General features: G+C 32.2%; 2 protein-coding genes across 2 annotated transcripts; one reads left to right on the top strand and one right to left on the bottom strand.

The window, feature by feature from the left end:
- Nucleotides 1-3,952: 3,952 nt before the first annotated feature.
- LOC132641014 (aspartyl protease family protein 2-like) lies at nucleotides 3,953-6,367 on the top strand. The gene has a single exon (XM_060357864.1). The coding sequence runs from the start codon at nucleotides 4,226-4,228 to the stop codon at nucleotides 5,831-5,833; it is 1,608 nt and encodes a 535-aa protein (XP_060213847.1). The 5' UTR covers nucleotides 3,953-4,225; the 3' UTR covers nucleotides 5,834-6,367.
- Nucleotides 6,368-8,368: 2,001 nt separating this feature from the next.
- Nucleotides 8,369-12,109, bottom strand: LOC132642542 (probable glycosyltransferase At5g03795). The gene is made up of 4 exons (XM_060359682.1): nucleotides 11,550-12,109; nucleotides 10,775-11,043; nucleotides 9,922-10,270; nucleotides 8,369-9,251 (listed from the first exon to the last, which is right to left on the bottom strand). The coding sequence occupies exons 1-4, from the start codon at nucleotides 11,880-11,882 to the stop codon at nucleotides 8,589-8,591; spliced, it is 1,614 nt and encodes a 537-aa protein (XP_060215665.1). The 5' UTR covers nucleotides 11,883-12,109; the 3' UTR covers nucleotides 8,369-8,588.
- Between the last annotated feature and the right edge of the window lie 6,743 nt (nucleotides 12,110-18,852).

Below are 18,852 nucleotides of genomic sequence, written 5' to 3'. Positions count from 1 at the left end.
GAATGGGACCCAAAATCGATGAACAAAGAATTGGGTGGGTCTGGCTCTAATACCATATAAAAAATGGATCTTGGGTCTAACTCAACCCTAAAAGCTAGCTCATGAGACAAAGATTGCTCATGAGGCGAAAATTGCTCGAGTCCATATAAGATCAATTACCCATCCCACATCCGATGTTGGACTCTTAACAGTCCCCCGCACGATCAGACCTAGTTAACTGGAGCGTGGAATGGGGCCCAACATCATTGAACAAAGAATTGGGTGGGTTTGACTCTGATACCATATAAAGGAATAGATCTTGGGTCTAACTTAACCCCAAAAGCTAGCTCATGAGGCGAGGATTACTCAAGTCCATATAAGATCAATTATCATCTCATATCCGATGTGGGACTCTTAACAAAAACCTTACACATCTCAAACATTTATTTACTTTAATTATCAATCCATCATACTCCATTGTGCAAGTACCAAAGTATTTTAAAAGTTTAAATATGTCCAGAATTTCTTATAAATGGTTTGAACGTATTTAAACTTGAGTTTCTAAGTGGTGATTGGTTTCAAATATGTAATTGCAAAAATATCTTCATTCTACCTTGTTTGGTTTAGAAAATTATTTGGTCTTCCAATTTTTATTCTTATTTTATTGTCTAAAAAATTTAATCCAACTATACTATTGTTTAATTTTCTTAGTAAACAACTAAATTCAAGCACGATACAAAATCTAATCTAGAAGTACAGTTGAAAATATTCTACAAATACATATTTGTACTAACATAGTCAAGACCTAAACCAAGACCAAATAAATGAAATAAAATAGAAAGAAGAAGAATCAAAGACCAAAATAAAACTCCTTTTACTTAGAGCCTGTTTGGATGGGCTTATGCCTATAAGTTGTTTGCAGCTTATAAGCTAAAAAAAATAAGTTGGGGTAGTCTAACTTATTTTTTTTGGCTTATAAGCTGTTTTCAGCTTATAAGCTGTTTTAGATAAGCTAAGTCAAATGGGCCCAATTATTTTTTTGAGCTTATTTTAAGCACAAAATAACTTTAAGCTGGCCAGTCAAACACTCAAAAAAGCTAAAAACAGCTTATAAGCAACTTATAAGTCAATCCAAACGGGCTCTTAATTGGCTTCTTATACATAAAGGAAGATTCGCCCAAGTTTCTGAACATATGAAATTGACACATAAAAAAGAAATCATAAAATTAGACAAATCGGTGGAGCTCTTTGATTTGACCAATTGCCCTCAAAATATGGCAAATTAAAGCATGCAATGCAAAGTAGGGAGCTGTCCTGTTTAATTAAGTAGTTAAGTGTACATTACAAAAGGTACTTAATTTTAATGTACTTAAATTGTTAATACAATTAAGACATTTATAAAATATTATAAATATATTTTTGTTACAATTATTAATTAATCACCTATTAAAAATTATGTAAACTACATTGATCATACAAAAAATTCACGCTATCATTATATATAAATTTAAGTCCGTAACTCAATATCAAATCGATATCTTAAGTCAAATACGAAATGCTTCTTTACTCACTATGACTATAGGAGTGTAAACAAGCACCAATTAAATATGTTATAATATAACGAAGGGATTTTAAAGTTTATCAAATTCATATATATCCTGGTGGTGTTAGTTGAAAGCATAAAAAGTAAATTTATTCCTCAATATACAAGCAGAAAAAATAAATTATTCTTTGGTTGACTAGTATTTATATTCTTTTTAAAGTTGTGCCCACCATAGGATTGTCAAAAAAATCAAATTCCCCTACCGTTTTTTCCTCTCTTTATTTTTTTGTTTTCATCAACAGCCGAGTCAAAGAAGGTTTCAGTATAAAGAAATTTAATAGGTAAGTTCACGAAAAAACTTTACTAGAATAACTGGAGAGAAACAGCCGTAAAGGGTTGTTGAAAAGATTACTATTCGAACTATAATAATCTAGTTTTGCCTTTCCTATTCTTTATAAATTTATATCAATGACATCTGGTTTCAAGATACTGTCCAGTTAATATTGTTTCCCATTTCTTTTGCGTAGTACTCAATCCTAAAATACTACTAGTATAGGAGATTGACGGGTTTTTCCTTAGCAAAAATGGATCTGTAGCAACTATGACTCGTGTCATCGGTCATCGGAAATTCTCACGAAGCGGATGAATTCCTTTTATTTACAGCCTAGATATCCTCAAGGAGATGTAGAACGTATTTTTTAAACCCTAGCCGTCATATTATTGATGAAAAAACGATATATTTATTTACTTGCAAAAAGAAAAATGAAAAAAGAGAATGGAAAAGTGGAAAAAAAATGATACTCCCTCCGTCATAAAAAGATTGTCTTAATTTGACTTGACACAGAGTTTAAGAAATAAAAGAAGACTATTGAAATGTGTGGTCCAAAACAAGTCTCAGATATTTGTGTGGCTATAAATTATTTTATAAAGTCAAATTCTTTATAGATATAAAATGTGTTAATCTTTTTTGGGACAAACTAATAAGAAAAGTAAGATAATCTTTTTGAGACGGAGGGACTACTAAGTTTTAGGTATGACCAGTACGTAAGATAAGTCAAGATACCCAATATCGGGACAAAAATATAAGACAGCATAAAATGGTAAAGATAACAAATATTGAAAACTTAGAAGCCCTGCGACTGTTTTGTTTTAATAAAAAAAATGTTTTAAGAGAATATTATCCATTTTTTAGCAAGTTTAATTTATTTATATTACAATATTCAAATAGCAGAATGACCAACATTTCTTGTAATTAGTAAAAGAATGCGTGCTGGTGGGGATTCTCTAAAGTCTCAAATTTGAAATTATATCTATTTATAACGTGTTGTGTGACTAACATGTTAAAATGAACGAACAAAAAAAGAAGAAATTAACTTGAAACAGAAAAGTGTGACACAAATTCCTTTGATGGACGGTAAAAGTAGTTGTGAATTGTGATATTAAATACGCCCACGTAGTTAATGCAGTCAATTTCTATTTCTACACATTGGAGAGATGTAAACACAAGAATACCATGAAAATAAGGATGGCTATATTAAGTTAAAGTTTGAAAATTTACTAAGATGCGTCATTATAAATTATTTTGTTTATTAGTTACCTTCATTTTATTTGGTTAAAACTGCTTAGTTTAGTTAAATATATTGATCGATGAAACATCGTCCGAAGGCATGATAAATGAAAATATTGTAATTAGACGTCGGTTGAAGCTACTTATCTATTATCTATCTTTCCCTTATTTTAAGGTTATTCATGAGATGGAATTGATTCATGAATAGCGTATGAAAAAATAGAGAGAAGGAAAAAATCTTATGTTCGAAGGTAGGTTCAAAATAGTCCCAAATTTATGCACTTAATAGTTTTTATCCTTGAATTTGTCAAAAGTTAACATATTTAGTTTAAGGATTTAATAATTTATGTTCGTTAGATTTGATGAAAATAGTAGAGGTAACAAAAGATTTAACTATAAACACCAAGAAAGTCCCATCAAAATTTAAAATATGAAACACAAAAACTACATTAGACACTAAAAGATACAAAAATAGCGGAAATTATACCTTAAAAAATTATACCAGTCTCTTGCTAGAAATAAATTATAAGTAACAAAAACTACAAAAATTATACCTCACAAAATATTAACTTTTGACAAACTTAAAAAAACAAAACAATTAAGTGCATACTTAAAGATTATTTTGAACTAACCCTAAACATGAAGAAACATTTTTTGCCTCAACAGCAAAAAAAAAAAAAAAGGATCTAAAATAAATAGATCAACAAGAAAAAAATTTGTTGTTGTCTTACTTTTTCCCAGGTGGACTTATTCTTTTTAAAAAAAAACAATTAGGAGTAGTTTAAGAGAATAATTTTTTCTTTATTTTTTTTAAATACTCGAACTTTCGAAGAAACCGCGTGAGAGGAAAACTGGCTAATCTGAAAAGCCAGAGTTCAAAGTCGCTCTTCAAACATCAAACTCCTTTTATAAGCTCTCTACCAAAGCAAAATACATGAATCCAACTTTTTTTCCTCTCTTTCTCCCCCCATGACAAAACCCATCTTCTCTTCTTACCCAGCAGTGCCCACATTTTTCTCACTTTAATCCAATTATTTAGTCTTGGTTTTCTTGATTCAGAGTAACTGTATTGAAATCAAGAAGCTGAATCCTTTTACGTAGTCTTTTTTTTTTGGTTCTTTTTTAGACTAGTAGTAATGGTGACAAAGTTCGTTATTTTTGTTTTGGTTTTCTTGAGGTTATTCTCATTTGGTTTTGTAGCCTCTAGGGAACTTCATCACAATTTTGTGATCAATACAAACTCTAATGCTACTGGTATTGAATTCCCTCAACATCCAAGTTTCAATGTTGTTTCTTCTTCTGGCAACTCGGGTTGCACTCATGGCACAACATCCAAGAATTCAACAAATGAAGAAGATGTTATGGTATTTGGAGACCAAACAAGAAAAGCTGTCAAGTTTCACCTAAGGCATAGATTAGCTGGTCAAAATATAGAAGCTAAAGATTCTGTTTTTGAGTCCACATCAAGGGACTTAGGTAGAATTCAGACATTGCATACAAGGATTGTTGAGAAAAAGAATCAAAACTCTATTTCAAGATTGGAAAAAAATAGTGAAAAAGAATCATCTTCATTTGAACTTTCAGGCAAGTTAATGGCAACTTTGGAATCAGGGGTAAGTCTTGGATCAGGAGAGTATTTTATGGATGTTTTTGTTGGTACACCTCCTAAACACTTTTCTTTGATTCTTGATACTGGTAGTGATCTTAATTGGATTCAATGTGTACCTTGTTATGATTGTTTTGAACAAAATGGTCCTCATTATGATCCTAAAGACTCAAGTTCTTTTAGGAATATAAACTGTCATGATCCAAAGTGTCAACTTGTTTCATCACCTGACCCTCCACAGCCTTGCAAGAGTACTGAGAAAAACCAAACATGCCCTTATTACTATTGGTACGGAGACAGCTCGAATACAACTGGTGATTTCGCGCTCGAAACATTTTCGATTAATCTCACGACACCTAGTGGGAACTCGGAAATCAAGAAGGTGGAAAATGTGATGTTTGGTTGTGGTCATTGGAATAGAGGTTTGTTTCATGGTGCTACAGGTTTGCTGGGACTTGGTAGGGGACCACTTTCGTTTTCATCTCAGCTTCAATCTTTATATGGACATTCTTTTTCGTATTGTCTGGTCAATAGGAATAGCGATTCCAGTGTCAGCAGCAAACTGATTTTCGGTGAAGATAAGGAGCTTTTGAAACATCCAAACCTGAACTTCACTTCACTTGTTGGTGGAACGAAAGAAAACCCCGCAGAAACATTCTACTATGTACAGATAAAATCAGTCATAGTTGGAGATGAAGTGCTAAAAATACCCGCGGAGACGTGGAATATGTCTCCAGAAGGTGTTGGTGGCACGATCATCGATTCAGGAACCACTTTGAGTTATTTTGCCGAACCAGCATATGAGATTATAAAAGATGCATTTGTTAACAAAGTGAAGGGCTATCGTATTGTACAAGACTTTCCCATTCTGAGACCATGTTACAATGTGTCTGGAGTGGAGAATCTTGAATTGCCATCATTTACGATAGTTTTTGGTGATGGAGCTGTGTGGAATTTTCCGGTCGAGAACTACTTTATTAAACTTGATCCAGAGGACATTGTTTGTTTGGCAATTTTGGGTACTCCTCACTCTGCTATGTCAATAATTGGTAATTACCAACAACAGAATTTTCATATCTTATATGATACCAAAAGGTCCAGACTAGGATATGCACCAACAAGATGTGCTGATGCCTGATATGTTGACTAGTTTTTTTGGGGGGTGGAAGGTGGAAAACTGTAAATACAGTGGGAGGTTAGAAGGAATATGTTCATTTTTTTCCCTGATTTTACTACTTATAGTTATAGATACAAAATGTAGGTTTATATGTCTCTTACCTTTTCAGGTGTGTAGATGATTATTATACATTGTTTGACAGAAACTGGCTTCAATATATATAATAATTAAACTTTCAAGAACTTCTATTTTCATATCTGAATGAGTGCTTTTATAATTCGCTACAATATAGGGCGGTAGCGACATACTTGTTTTTCCTATTTGAATGAAAGAGGGAATTACCCATCTAATAGCCCTTTCTTCGACAACGGTCCATCCATGTAAGATACACTTCTTATCGGGCTTTCATTTAAATTAAGTACAAATAAAGAAAAATCCTATCAATAGAGAGTTTACAGATGTTTTTCTATTTTTCATTGTATAGATATCTCCACAAGTTTCAGCTGTTGAATCTTCTGAATGTCACACCTGCCAGGCCAGGCTCATAATGTCAAGAATGCATCACTTTCTGGTCCATCTTTTTGGTTTTCGCTTATCCTTTTTTATTTTTTCAAATTTAGAAGCCTCATTTCTCCTCTGCAATTCCATTTTTATGCTCTAACCAGAGGGGGGGGGGGGGGGGGGGCTTAAACTGTTGATTTTAGAATATTCGTCGTATCCATTTTCAAAGTATTTTTCTAGCCTCCGCGATTCTTGTTATTGTTCGTATATGTAGTTCATATATTGGTCTTTTTTTCCTTTTTGGGTTTCTTAGGGCTCTCTTATCTTTAGATCACAATCCCACCAAGAGAATATTATTATGTGAACAATTCCTCGAATAGATAGCCTAATTGAAAGCCAAGTTCTAGACATGCACTATTGAAATCATGGTCGCTGTGTGCAAGCCTCTGGTGTGAATGAATTGGCCTTTAAAACCAGTCTGGTCGCAGTGTGAATTTGACCGCACAGGTTTATCAATTAGGAACAGCATTTCTTGTCCAATACAGACATTTAGTGACGAGCTGCGATCTTGTTCTTACAATATTAAGATTTAGGTCATCGTACACTTTATAGGACCAATAAAAATTGGTCGTTGAAATTTGTAGGTGCCAAGTTAATTAGTTAATTAAAGTCAAATTCGACCAGAATGACAATTACATAGGGCATGTAATTTTTCCTCTGCTAACCATATTAGTATTTATTTCTTATACGTTATCTTAAGATACATGTGTTAGAATCATGCTCAAAGTCTGTTCATGCAATAGTTTTGATTGCATAAAATCGATCCACTTGCGTGTATTACTAAAAATGGAAAAATAAGCTTGAGATTTGGCAACAATGAGTTGTCTTTTTCTTTTTCTTTTTTTTCCACGAACTATGAGTTATCCATTACGTGTTAATTAGTAAGACTGTAATTTTAATGGAAGAGACTTATGAAAATGACTATCGAAGAGACTTCCAGAGCAGTAAAGACCACTAGGATAAGCTTCTTATGTACACTTCATGAATGGTCCATCAAATTAAGACTTTATTCTGTTAAACATGTAAAAATAAATTTTGCAAAAAACATATACATCAATTGTCTCCATATTTTACATCAAAACGGAAATTAAACCTAAGTTACCACATATTGCCATATAAGTACCATCACGGCATTAACAAATTGATATTTCTTCACCTGTGCATTTCTTCCATTTCGTACCGGCCCCATTTAATCTATATTTCCCCCATTTCTTACCTCCATTTATTCGAACAAAAACTTTACCCCCTTTCCCTCTCATTTCTCTGACTCGATTAGCATATAGTTGATGACTTTACCATACTTATTTTATGTAACAACTTAGTTTTAATTTCAGATTCAATGTACTTGTTAGTTACTCCATCCGTCCCAAGTTATATGGAGCTTTTTATTTTTAATCAGTCCCAAAAAAGCATGACTTCTTTATATCTTTGGTGGAGTACACAATTTTACTTTACAATGTCCATTTATCCTTACTAAGATGATTTATATCCACACAGATATTTATGACTTATTTTGGCCATAAGTTTTCTCCATTTCTTTTTTAAACTGTGAGCACCATCACATATATTTGGACGGAGGGAGTAGAAAATATAGTTTTATGACTTTGTTGCGATTGATCATGGTTCGATGATCATCGTGAAATTAATCCTTTCTCGTGATGTATAACTAATGTGCTAAACCCAAATTTGTTGCTGATGTCAGGACTTTCTTGAGTCTTTTTTGTACTAAGGTCAGAGATGTATCATATACCATGTCACTTGTTCTAGCCATCCAGTGTCTCTATCATGGTCAATAATTGTACAGTAGATTCTCAGTACAGAGTCAAGAAATGATAAAAATCCACAGCTTCTGTAGAAAAACTAGAATTGGAAATTGTCTCATAGGCAATTTGTCTAATCAAAAGCAAATAGACTACTCCTAGAAAGGTGGAAGAATTAAACGTTATGTAATAAGGTATTCTAAAGGAGGCATTTGAGGAAAGAAAAATTGACTTACAAGTAACATTTATTCAAAACTGGAAGCAACTGTTTACAAGATTTAACAGAAAAAAATCAAATAACTTTTGACCAAAAAAAGGATCATCATATGTTAGTTCCATTTGGATATACTAGTACCAGTTCATAGGAGTATCCAAATTTAGTTGAATTGGATTTCCATTCAACTGCTGAAGGTTACTCTTCTTTAACTTGTTTAAAATAAGTGTGTTAACTCCTATTAATGAACTCTTATATTCAATCTTCTTAGCCAGATTGAGTGAACAATCATGTTGAAAAGATCAAATCTTTTAGGAGATCCATTGATCACAAAATGCCTCTGTACTTGCTTCACTCTCCTCTGCATTCTCAAATACTGACTTTGAGAAATACTCATTAATATCTTCTTGATATTTGGTATGTCCTTCACTGCCACAGTCACAGAAAATGCATTCCAATTTAGGACATCACTAAATGGTGGCACATAATTATCTGATATCAAGACAGGTACACATTCAGCATATATTGCTTCCACAATTCTTGGACTTGCAACTTCATATCCACTTGGACACAAACAAAACCTGCTGTTCTTCAACATGGATTCATAAGATTTTTTGTCTCTTGGAACTTTTTCATAAACTAACATATCTTCATCTTTTCCTTTCCATTGTTCTAGCAATTGGTGCCTTATGTTACCATGTAAACCTCCAGCAAAAAATGCGAGGATCGATCTTCTTGATGGCGAAGGACCTCCAATTAGCCCTTTGATATCACCCGTCTTGAGATTGATTTCCGGTAAGGATACATCTTTTAGAGGATTAAAACCTTCTGAGGTATTGGCATTGCATAGAACTCTTATGGAGTTGTTGAAGAGATGTGGAACATATGAAGTCGAACGTGGCCCCTGGAGATCAATACAAAAGTTTTTCATAAAAAAGGCAAATTTGATGATATAGCTTTTCATCAATCAAACTATCAACTATGCCTCAGTCCGGAACTAGTTGAAATCAACAATAAGATAATATGAAGTGTGACACCATTCAACGTGTCACTACAAGATTACTATAGGATATGAGTGTCAAATGGACGGGTTAGGCTGAATGTGGGCGGATCAAAATGGACTGAGTTAATGACCCGTCTGAAAGTTACTTGGGCTGAAATGGATTAGGTTAAAAAGAGGGTTGGGTTATGACCCGCCCAAAATTACTTGGCTGAAAGAGATTGAGCTAAAATGGCTAAAAAGCTAGTCATGACCCAACCCGTCCCATTCTTTCGAAGTTTTAATTTCTTTGTTGGTTCTTTAATAATTTTTTAAGTACCTAATAAAACTTTTTCTTTCCTTTTTATGGTTATATATAACATACTATCAAATAGAAAAATTATTTTTCTGAAAATATTTTGACAAGGTTTCTCATGGATTAATTTGGACTACATATTAGTCCAATTTTTAAATGGGCTTATTGGATGGGTCAAAATAGGTTGAGTCAATAATGCCCCGTATTTTCATGGGCTTATTTTGCACCCCTGCTATAGGATAATAACACATATACTGGACTCTTTAAGAACTTGCTTACCCAATCATGGCAAGAAAGCATGAAGTGATCAGCACCAAGACTTCTGTTCCAAAAAGAATGTCTTTCAGAAATGACTTTAATATAATCTGCAACAGTTCTACCAATGGCATGCATATCATGGGCACCAGGGACATACAGGTATCGAACCATCACAACAACACTAAATGGCAGAAAATACACTAAGGCCTTATCTGGATCTTTTGTTCTATAAAGGCTCCCCTTCTCCATTTCATGTATAAACCTTCCCTCTGTTGAATATATACTCCTACATGGACCATTATGGAATATTGGAGGCTCTCCTTCCTTATACACATATACCTTGAAATTCTTCTCCATTTCAAGGTAGCTCCTACAAAATTATTGCAAAAGATATAAATGTTAATGTAACATGAACACCGGTGTTACTGTAGACAGTGACGGAGCCAGAACCTTCACTAAGGGGTGTCAAAATTATAAAGGAGTAAACCCATGAAGAAGTCAAGGAAAGTCAATATATAGTATATATATACATAGAAAAGAACTTTTTTACCTAGCTAAACAGTGTATATTTCCTACAAAGGAGTATTAGACGCCCCTTGAATACATGCGGCTTCTCCACTGACTGTAGATCCAGTTTAAGTTCTCGGTATAAAAGTATATATATATATATATATATATGTATATATATACACACACAATCATGTCACTTATAATAAGTAAATCTCATAATAAGTAAATCTCTATGATAAGCATTAACGGATATGTTAAAAATGGTAACTAACTTTCTATTACTGATTAAACTACGTAAAAAAATCTTCAAATTATCAGTATATATAACTTAATTAATTGTGAGGTAGAATTAGTAGTTCAGTACCTGTGGAAGGCTTTGGCATTATGGTACATGGGGCCTTGAGGAACATAATCAGGATCAAGATGGTTAGATGTCATACTCCCATTTCTAGCAGCTTCTCTTATAGATGACCTGGCTTTTGCCAAAACTGCTTCAAGCCTTTCTAACCTGCTATACACTTTAAGTACCCCTTTAGTTGCATTACCGTGTTCTTCTCCTTCATTAGATATATCCTTATCGATCTCTTTTTCTTCTTCACTTGATTCGTCCTTCTCAATCCCTTCTCCTCCTCCCTTTTTTTAACAAGTTAGCAAAACACAGAAAGTAGAAAATAGATCAACATACGAGTTTAAGTTCTATGCACTGAAGGTTCCACAATCAGGTTATTTATAAGATAAAAAAAGTAATTAACATGCTATCACAGGTTAAACCGCTACTATAAAAAGGCCCAAAATTGACCGCAGTCGCTCTTTTCCTGGGAAAAACCAACCAAAAACCAACTAAAAATAGGTTGTTGGGACGGAGCTCTTGGTCCAAAAAATCAACAGACTCGGTCGGTTTAAACAAACAAAACTCTGTCGGTTTAAGCCGACCAACTCTGTCGGTTTCTAGATATAAAATTTATCTGTTTTTCTGACATCGACTCGGTCAGTTTTTCCATCAATCCAAAAGTCAGCTCGGTGTTAGGCATATTTTTAGTAGTGCACTACACTAATACTGATAGTGTCTGTAACTTAAATCCTCATTATACACAAGCAAAACAAGTGCAACAACAAAACAAGGGAAAAGTGGGCTTTACTTGGGGAGGTTGATGAGGAATATTTGAATCTTCAGCTACCAAATTCTGATGGAGTGAGTTGTTGAAAGGAGAAATGAATGATGAAGCCTCAGCTAGACCAACTATTTGTAAATGCTCATCTTGCTTTTCATAACTACTCAAAGACCTCAAAGAATAAGAGTTCAAGATTCCAACAGACTTCCATTTCCAAGAAGAAAATGACACAAAAGAACTACTCTGTGAGCCTATTAATGTACAAGCAAGAACTGAAACAACAACCAAAGGGATGAAAACCAAGAGAGCCAAATTAGAAGACAAAAATGAAGGCAATTGCAGCTTCTTGACAGACAACATTTTCTAAAAATTGACTAATTCTGCATGGCCTAACAAAAATTTAGTAGTACTGCAAAAGATGAGAGGAAATTATAATGAGATAAAAGATTTTGTTAGTCAGTGAACATTCTGATATTCATTACTTCACTGCAAGTTATTCTTTGGTGCAGAGTTGCATTATTCTAGCACATCATGTGTTTAAAATAAGCCAAAAAGGGCACTTGCTAAGTAGCCAGCAGCTTTCTGGGGATCAGCTTCTTCTTGCAAAGTTTCCTTAAAATTCAAGATTCCTTATTCTTGTCTTACTTCAATGACATTTAATGATATTGTTTTACCTTACTTTTCTCCATTTTTGCCAATACTAAAATTCCCAAATTATATTTTGCTCCTTTTTATGCTTTTGCGTACCACAGTTGTGCTGTCCAAAAGTAAGATTAGCAACTTTTGTGTACCACAGCTGTGCTGTCCAACAAGTTAGATTAGCAAATTCTTATAGTATTTTTTACGTCGTTTTCAAATATGTATATATATATATATACTCTATATCCCCAATTATCAATTCGAGTTTTTCTTCATGTTTATAAGTTTTATATTTTATATTTTATGTTTTCTTTATATACATACATACAACACCACAATTTGCAATGTTACTTACTGTTTCTCTTTTTTCTTCATGTTTATAAGTTTTATATTTTTTTATTTTATGTTTTCTTTATATATATATATATATATATATATATATATATATATATATATATATATATATATACTCTATATCCCCAATTATCAATTCGAGCTTCACATAATTTAAAATGACTTATGGTTTCTTCTATTGTTAGTTCTCCTAACTTACACTCTTTACATCTAAAAAGCATATTTTTGTTTTCTTTTATATTAGCCCAGATTTTATAATGAATTTAGCAGAATTTGAAAGTTTTTAACTGAATACAGTAGATACATAGACATAGTCCAAAGAAGACTGTTATTAAGAACAAGGTTAAGAGAAAGAGATAATAATAATAATTTGGGAGATAGACAGAAAATTAATTATAACTACATGATAAGAAGAAATATAGAAGTGAGGAAATACCGAGTAGGATTGTTAAAAATTTATTTGATACCAATATAAAGGGGTAGTAAATTTTTCAATAAGAAAAGTTCAAAGGACAAAGCAGGAAATTTATATTGTTTTCAGATAAATTTTTAACAATCCTACTCGGTACTTCCTCACTCCTATATTTCTTCTTATCATGTAGTTATAATTAATTTTCTGTCTATCTCCCAAATTATTATTATTATTACTATTATTATTTTATGAACAGTAAAAAGTGAACAGTACTATGAACAGTAAAAGGTGAACAGTACTTTGAACAGTAACTTTTTTTTTAATATGAACTTTGTGCAATCACGAATCTTGTTATACTGTTCATCTCTTTCTCTTAACCTTTGTTCTTAATAACAGTCTTCTTTAACCACGCCCCGGTAACCACGGCCAACATCGTCCTTTATTATTTAGACATTAAAACGGCCTCTTTAAAACTTAGGAATTTACAGGTTAATCCATCGAGGTTATTAAGAAGTTAAGATAATAACCATATACTAAAAATAACAAATTCATGATGATAAGGAAGTAATTACTTAAACATAATAATCACAAAATAATTTACATAATAGGGAGATTAGTACAGAAAACATAGTAAATAAACTTACATGGTTTGAAGAAGGAGAGAGGTTTCCCTTTCGGGGAACCCCAAAAAACTACTTCACACTAGGGATAGTTATTAAAAGCTTAATAATGATTTACAATAGGGTTTATATTACACAGGTTTTTGACTGGGCAAGGGATTGGAGCATTTCATGAAAGAGAAGGGGAATATGGAAATTTTCTAGAGAGAGGTGGCTGATGCTCTTGTTGGTAATGCCTTTGCTTCTTCACAAATGCTGCTATTTATAGGTGTCTGGCGGACTTCAACTTCGGATTTCAAATGCTAAAGAATCTCTTGAGTTCAGCCGGGTGCTCTTTGGGCCCCATCGTCATGAGAACTTTTTCAAAAGAAACTTTATTTACTCGTCTTTTAGCTGATCTGTCCATATATTGTGGCTGTTTTATTAAAGTTGCTTTTAATAAAGCCTTCTTTTTCTGCAAATGTCTGCTAGCCGTTGCTTTTTTCAACGAATCTTTTAGCCTTTTGTCTCATCATAACTATTTCCTCCACTACGTCTGTCTGATTATACACATACACACACACACACACATACACACACACACACACACACACACACACACACACACACACACACATATATATATATATATATATATATATATATATATATATATATATATATATATATATATATATATAATTTTTTTTATGTGTCTAAATTATGTAGTGCAATAGAATCAAAACTCATGCCTGAGTCTACATCATTTGGATCTTGAGAGTCTTAAAATGCACTGTCTTGGAAATTAATATCATATCCTTCGAAATCTGAACTATGGACTGGTGACATCCCTTGACTTGGAGATAATTCCGGGCTAGGATTTTTAACTATATGTTCATCTTGTTCCTTTGTCTGGAAAAAAAATTTCTGGTGTCTCTTTTACTATACTTTCTATTTTTTCATTCTTTTTCTCTTTTGCAAGTGTGCTTTTCTTTGTAGAAGTTGCTCCTTGCGTAAGTGTCTTTGGTAATCTCCGTCTTGAACATCCCTCATTTTCACTTTTTGACAAAGTGACAACCATCAACGGATTTGATAAGTCTTTACCGGCTACCGTTTGAACCGAACTAGCTGTATCCTTACCCGATACAGTGGGTCTGACTGCATTCATTGGGGAATGCACACCCGTCTCATCCATTTTTCTGAGATGGAGAACTCTGAGATTGCATCAATTCGAACTTAACAGCTTGTAGTCTTTGTTCTAATGTCTTCACTTGATCCAAGAGTTTCATTTTTTCTTGAACCAATGTCTCTTTCTGCTAGTTTAATCGTTTGACCACGTCAGTCATAGTAGAGCAGTGATCACAAAAAATTATCTTGTCTGTGTCTTTTTGTACATTGTACTGAGGGATTTTGTCTGGGTTTTGTCTGCGAGCTGGAGAAATATAGTAGTTTGGACCCAGTACTCCTCTAGCATAGTCTAGTGCTTCAGTGAAATCATTAAATCCTTTAAAAAGAGGTTTTCTTATGCCTTTAATAGAGTCTACAACTTCTATCCAAGTTTGAAAAATACCATTAGTTTTACCGTGAACTACAACATAAAATTTAAATTTTTTGTCTAAATTTCGGTCTGTAAAATACTGACAGAGAGAATTTATAGTAGCTACAAAACGTTTAGCGTCTTTTCCATTATGCGAAATCCATAAATTATCCACTAAGCATCTTTGTTGTCTGTCTATTACGTGTTCTGGTATACTTTAAAAGTCCAATTTGATGGCTAGAAAGATACTAAGTTATTGGCTCCGAATTGTATTCTTTCCATAGTATTTCTCTCTAATAAAGATGTAGGTCTAAAATGAATGTTACCTAATACTGTCTGTCTGTACGTGTCTTGGGTTGAGGCTATGTCTTTCCCCTTGTCTGTTGTCTGAGAACTAAAAGGTCTCATGCTGTTCAAATAAAAAATTAGTTAGCAGCAATCTTTAATCTACTTAATTGGTCTGCTAAATTATTATATTTTCCTTTTATATGTTCAAATTTTAAATTATAAATTGAAACGGTATCTAAAACATTTAGCCATCGTCTTCTGCTACTATTTTTATCATTTATCTTTTGATAAAATTTAACTATAGCTTAGCAGTCTGTTCTAACTAGTATTTCTGGTTTATTTAGGATATATAATCTAAAACTATTTAATCCATATATTACAGCCAAAATTTCTGCATCTATACTACTCATGTTTCTTTTTTCTTTATACTTACCACTTTGATAAGCACATATCTTATCTTCATTTTTATTACTATATTTATTAGGTTTTGCTTTTAGTACTGCTCCCCATCCTTCAAAACTGCCGTCTGTTTCTATAATTAAATAGTCTGTTTCTAGAGGCATATTTAAATCGGGAATGTTATTTATTTTTTCTTTTATTTTCTGTACTAATTTAATGTCCTCAGTATTAAAGTGTTTTTGACCATTAGATCCAGTCTTTGAATACAATGGTCCTGCTATTTTTCCTAAATCCTTTATGAAATTTCTAGCATAATTGACTATTCCTAAAAAGAAATTGTAATTCCTTAACATTGTCTAACTTATCTGGCATTTCTAAAGCTTTTTTTAGCTATATGAGGTTGTAACTTTATCTTACCTTCTCCTAGTACTACTCCTACAAAATTTATATAATTTTTACATAATTCCATTTTTTTCTTACTAATTATTATTCCATTTTCTACAAATAGTCTAAATATTGTTTGTAGGTGTCCTAAATGTTCTTTAATATCTCTACTAAACACTAGTATATCATCTACATATACTAATACAAACCTTTTGTATTCTCCAAATATACTATCCATTTTTCTTTGGAAAATTGGCGGAGCTGTTTTTAATCCAAATGGCATTACTAACCATTCGAAATGTCCTTCAGGACAGGTGAATGTAGTCCACTCTATACTTTCTTCATGCATTCGTACCTGCCAATATCTTGATTTACAATCAATTTGCTAAATATTTTCTTTCCTTGGATTCTATTTATTAATTCTGTTTTGTCTGGTAACTTATATTCATCTGTTCTAGTATTATCATTAAGTTTTTTATAGTTTATTACCATTCTCGCTTTTCCTCTTACTATTTCGCTATGATTTCTTACCATAAATGTTACAGATCTATGTTTAGAAGTAGATCTCCGTATTACTCCTAAGTCCAATAGTTCTTTTATTTGTACTTTAAAATCTTCTACATCTTGATTTGTTGCTTCAATCGAAGCTGTTTTAATTATATAGTCTGGATTTATTATATCTAATTTACATACAATCTTATTATTTTTCCAATGTTTTAATGGTTTTTCTCCTATAATTTCTATTTCATCTAGTATTTTTATTATATTATCTAGGTCTTTTTGATTTTTTATTATTCCTATTCTTTCTATTCCTGTTTTAAAATTATATAACTCTGTCTCTATGTCTATTAAAGTATAATCTTTTTCTAACGAATCCTCTGCTCCTAGAATTTCTTCTTCTTCTAGAGTTAAATTTTTTATTTCTGGCTTATCTTTACAACATGTATTATTTTCTTGACACTCTTTACAACAACTATTTTCTTTCTTTTGCAGGTTGCGTTGATCTGGTGTAGGGATCTTCTTATGACGGATTCGAGTTTCAGTCTTAAGAACTTGTACCGGTGTATGAGTAATATTTTTTAAGAAAATTACTTCATCTCTTGTAATCATACAGTTGCCATTATTATGTAACATAAAGTCTAATCCTATGACAAAATCTACATTTATATTATGGTCTCTTACCCATATCTTATCCATTTTATAGCTTGGTTTGTAAAATTCTGAACATGTATTTATAAAGCTAATATAGGCCTTATGAACATAATGTCTATATATGTTATGTGTTCCATCCATTTGCATGACTGCAACTGGTTTTTCTAGAATTTTTATTAAATTAGGTGGAACTATTCTTTTATTTATTATGCACTTTGTGCACCCTGAATCTACTAATGCTAATGTTTCTATCTCATAATCATCTATTTTAATCCTGGCAAGTATTTTTATTGTTCCTAATTTTTTATCTTCATTACATACTAATGCTTCATGATCTTCTATACTCATTAATTCTGCTTGAGAATCTTCAGGTATTATTCTTAATGGTTTCATTATTGGTTGTATATTTGATAATCTTATTTCTTCGTCTTCACTATCTACTTCTTTTTATTTTCTTTTTTCTAGGTTACATAATCTAGTTTCTAATTCATTTATTCTTGTTTCTAATGTTATTATTCTTAGATTAAGAGTAGGGTCTTCAATTTTCTTATGAGTTTCCTCTCTATTTATTTTTGTCTTAAATTCTTTTTCTATACACATTGTACATCCTTCTATATAGCAATTTTTACATTTAGCTCTTTTGTCTCTACTAGGATACCATTTACAAAAGAAACATGCATTACTATCCAATCCCTTATTTCGTTCGAACTCATGGTTACAGACTTCCGCTATATTTGCTAAATTATCTATTGCTTCTAAGTCTAGATTTTCTAATCCAATTTCATTGATTAATTCTTCTGCTTCTGAGTCTGACGAGTCTGTTTTGATTTTTTCTTCAGTGTCTACACTTACTATAGAATATATACTCTCTGTGTCTGACATATATTCGTCTACATTTATTAACGTTTCTTGAAAATCTTCAATTAACTGAGAATTTCTTGTCTTATTATTTATTCTTTTTGGACATGTATTTGCTAAGTGTTCTACACTTCCACAAGTAAAGCATTCTAGTTTATTTTTATAATTCCTTTCTGTTCGATATTTTCTTACATGCCTATTTCTGTCTAAATAAGGTTTTCTGGCTGCTAATTTTCTAAGATAATATTTCTTTCTATTATATTGAGGATAATTTCTATTATAATGTGTTCTGTATTTTTTATGCTTTTTCTTTTTGTAATTGTCATTATCATAGCTTTGTGTAGTGTAAACTACGCTTTTACAAAAGTTCATTTCATTTTGTTTTAGCTGTTTCTGTATTTGTATATGGGTGCATTTCTCTTGTAGTATATCCATTATATGTTGTATTCTATGTCCTATAGACCATTTTAGATTAGGATTTTGCACTACTCCGTCTCTCTTATTCCATCTATCTTCTATTTCTCTTCCTAAGGCTCCTGGTAGTTTATTAAATAATTTTTTACCTAATTCTTGATCAAACGCATTTCCACTAATAGTACAGTAGTAAAAATAATCGTTTAAAAAATTCTTAATATGAAACCAACTACTTATGCTTAGCTGTTCTAATTTTATTACCGCATTTCTCTGTAGTACCAATAATCCACTATT

Source organism: Lycium barbarum, chromosome 5, assembly GCF_019175385.1.
Source record: "Lycium barbarum isolate Lr01 chromosome 5, ASM1917538v2, whole genome shotgun sequence".
Classification (NCBI taxonomy): Eukaryota; Viridiplantae; Streptophyta; class Magnoliopsida; order Solanales; family Solanaceae; genus Lycium; species Lycium barbarum.
Note: the sequence above shows the minus strand (reverse complement) of the source record. Positions and strands in the feature narration are given on the sequence as shown.

Excerpts from the sequence above, each read along its gene's own strand:
- LOC132641014 (XM_060357864.1), top strand. The coding sequence starts at position 4,226 with ATGGTGACAAAGTTCGTTATTTTTGTTTTGGTTTTCTTGAGGTTATTC.
- LOC132642542 (XM_060359682.1), bottom strand. The coding sequence starts at position 11,882 with ATGTTGTCTGTCAAGAAGCTGCAATTGCCTTCATTTTTGTCTTCTAAT. Across the intron at positions 10,271-10,774 it reads AATGCCAAAGCCTTCCACAG|GAGCTACCTTGAAATGGAGA; the intron begins GTACTGAACTAC and ends ATAATTTTGTAG. Across the intron at positions 9,252-9,921 it reads TGCTTTCTTGCCATGATTGG|GGGCCACGTTCGACTTCATA; the intron begins GTAAGCAAGTTC and ends ATTGATCTCCAG.